Genomic DNA, 2,874 nt, shown 5'->3' on the forward strand with positions numbered 1-2,874 from the left:
CATTTGCAGAAACACAAGTCAATTCTACTTATATACATTAAATTAAATGAAGCTTGTATCATAGGTACTGGAAAATAAAAAACAGAACATGAGTTACGTTAAATGCAAATGTGTTGTCTTTAAATGTATTGGTGCAGAGTCATTGTGAATCAGTAGCAAAACATCAGCTGCAAATGATACATTTCCTACTCCTTCTTTCCCCTTAAATATAGCTGAGTGTCACACTTAGCACAAAAGGCCACCAGGGATGATAGTGTTTTTTTTCTCAGCACTTTAAAAGAGGTGGAGCAAACAAAGGTGCGGCTTCAGTCCTGCAGCCGAGATCAGAATAACCGCATTGTTACCTGAACAGGACACATAAGAGCTGCAGAGCAAATGTCTAAGAGTCCTTTTTTATTTTATTTTTTTAATCAAACCTTTTCTTTTCTTATGAACATTTGATCCTCACACTTGACCAAAACAGGATGTTGAAGCTGTGTCATGATTTTTTTCAACAAAGCAACATTTCCTTCAACAAACGGACACAAATTAAAACCCAGACTTAAAGCTTGGGCTGCGGCAGCAGGTTGGAGCAGCACTCTGCTATGAATGGTCAAAGGTATGAGTCTCTCTGAAGGATTTTTCTATTTTCTCTGCATAACTGTGAATAAAGAAGCCTTGTGAAAAATTTAATGAATAACATGAAGAAAATAAAAGTAAAAACTCTATTAATTTTCTAAAAGAAATAAAAAAATATATATTTTTTTCTGGCTGTTTTATGACTTTTATCTCTTTTTTTAGCCAGAAAATTGAGAATGGCGACAGACCTGCAGAAACCAGGAGATGTCTGGGCTTCTCAGGGCGCCACAGCCTGTTCCTCTCTCTTGTTTTTGGAGTTATGCTTTTTTTCTACTTCACTAATATGAGGGGCATGTCGCCTGAATGGAACCCCAAACAGTGGATGCAAAGTCATTCAACAAAACTTTTCATCCCTTTTAGTATGCAAAGTAAAACAAATAGTTCCAGATCTAAGGGGAAAGCTGCTGGTGCTTCTTTTGGATTAGCAGAAGATGCCACCACAGCCAGACATCCACAACTTCCATCATGGCTAACAGAGAAGATCCTAATAGCCAAAGCTGCCCGGCAGACAGCGGCTCCTTATGTGTCTCGTGGACTGTACTTGGTAGAGTATCCCTATGAGTACCACTTTACCATAAACGAGCCTCAAAAATGTGAGCAGGAGAAGTCATTTGTGGTTCTTGTGGTACCAGTAGCGCCACATAATCGAGCACACCGTGATGTCATCAGAAGGACCTGGGGGAGCGAGAAGATGATTGATGGTAAAGCAGTGACCTTGTTCTTCTTGCTGGGGAAGAAGACTGAAAGTGATGCAGAGCAGGTCCATCAGCAGCTTGTGCAGGAGAGCAAAGACCATCATGACCTCATTCAGAGCGACTTTGTGGACTGCTACAAAAACCTGACCATAAAGACCATGGTGATGCTGGAGTGGCTGAACTCTTTCTGCTCCAGCGCTGCCTACGCTATGAAAATCGATTCTGACATTTTTCTGAATGTTCCTAATCTTGTCACCATGCTCCAAAATGCTCCAAGGACAAACTACATGACCGGCTTAGTGGTATATGAAGCACAGGTCTTGAGGGATCCCAGTTCCAAATGGTATGTGCCCATGAGCATTCTCAGTGATCCTGTTTATCCTCCTTACGCTTTGGGTCTGGGTTATATTTTGTCTTTGGATCTCACCAAAAAGCTGGTTGAAGCTTCCCAATATGTGAAAGCTTTTTATATCGAAGACGCATATTTAGGCTTGTGTATGTACCACCTGGGTATCCGTCCAGTAGAGCCCCCAAATGAGTTCAGCTTCCACGTATTTCCTCTCATATACAATCGATGTGATTACTCCAAGGTAATCGCCACCACAGTTCACGGATATGAAGATCGTGTGAGCATTTGGAGAGACATTAAAAGACCAGGTCCGCACTGCTGATAGGTTAAATATGTAGGAGACAAATGAAATTAGATTAAAGCAAAATTAGTACAACATTTTATATTTATGCTCTTTGACTAGGAAAATTACCCATTGTTCCCATTTAACCTTAATATCACTGTACCTGTTGTTACTTTTTTTCTGTTTGTGTTGAAATCAGAATATAGTATTTATATATTTTATGTTATTTTATTTATAGATTTATAGGGTTTTAAAATGAGGAGAGCAAGGGTCCTAACAATAAATTCATAAGAAATGTAACCTCTCTCCACAAATACATCTTCAGTTTCTTTTAAAAAAAAATGGCCAATTGGTAATGGCATAGAGGTTCAGGGTAGATGGTTCCAGAATGTGAAAACCTGCAACCATCTAAAAATCCATAGCGTTTAGTTATTGTCTTTGTAACATTCAATAAAAGCTGAAATAATGATTTTAAAAAACTGCCATGCACATATAAAACCTCAAAATTCAGACAATTAAAGAGAAGAGAAACCATGGGAGAGATTTAAAAACAAACTGTAAAAAGAAAGACTGCAGGCAAGTGACATATAACACTTTATGTCAATGCAATGTATTTTTCACGTAATGTTTCTTTTTTCTTTTTCTTTTTTTTTTTGTTAATGTGTATTACTTGAAATTGCCTTGTTACTGAAAGATGTTGTACAAATAACCTGCCCCGCCTTGGCTTGCCTTCAGTTCAAAATGATATGACTCAAGCCGGAGAAGAAATAATGATGCAGAACTAGAGCAGACCTGATCCGCCTTGTGGCACATATGACGAGTCTTGAGTAATCCAAAGTCTAAGATTACATACTGGAAACTCTCAGGTGAAAGTGCATATGTGTTTAAAAACTGCTGGGTGATGTTGAAAAATGAAAAACATACAGATT

The 2,874-nt window shown here is 38.4% G+C and overlaps 1 protein-coding gene across 1 annotated transcript; it reads left to right on the top strand.

Annotated features, from left to right (window-relative positions):
- Positions 1-330: 330 nt before the first annotated feature.
- On the top strand, positions 331-2,438 carry LOC119780664 (beta-1,3-galactosyltransferase 1). Its single transcript, XM_038280784.1, has 2 exons — positions 331-598; positions 781-2,438. The coding sequence occupies exons 1-2, from the start codon at positions 585-587 to the stop codon at positions 1,982-1,984; spliced, it is 1,218 nt and encodes a 405-aa protein (XP_038136712.1). The 5' UTR covers positions 331-584; the 3' UTR covers positions 1,985-2,438.
- Positions 2,439-2,874: the final 436 nt, after the last annotated feature.

The sequence above is a fragment of the Cyprinodon tularosa genome, unplaced genomic scaffold (genome assembly GCF_016077235.1).
Source record: "Cyprinodon tularosa strain WSP-4 unplaced genomic scaffold, ASM1607723v1 ctg103, whole genome shotgun sequence".
NCBI classification, from domain to species: domain Eukaryota; kingdom Metazoa; phylum Chordata; class Actinopteri; order Cyprinodontiformes; family Cyprinodontidae; genus Cyprinodon; species Cyprinodon tularosa.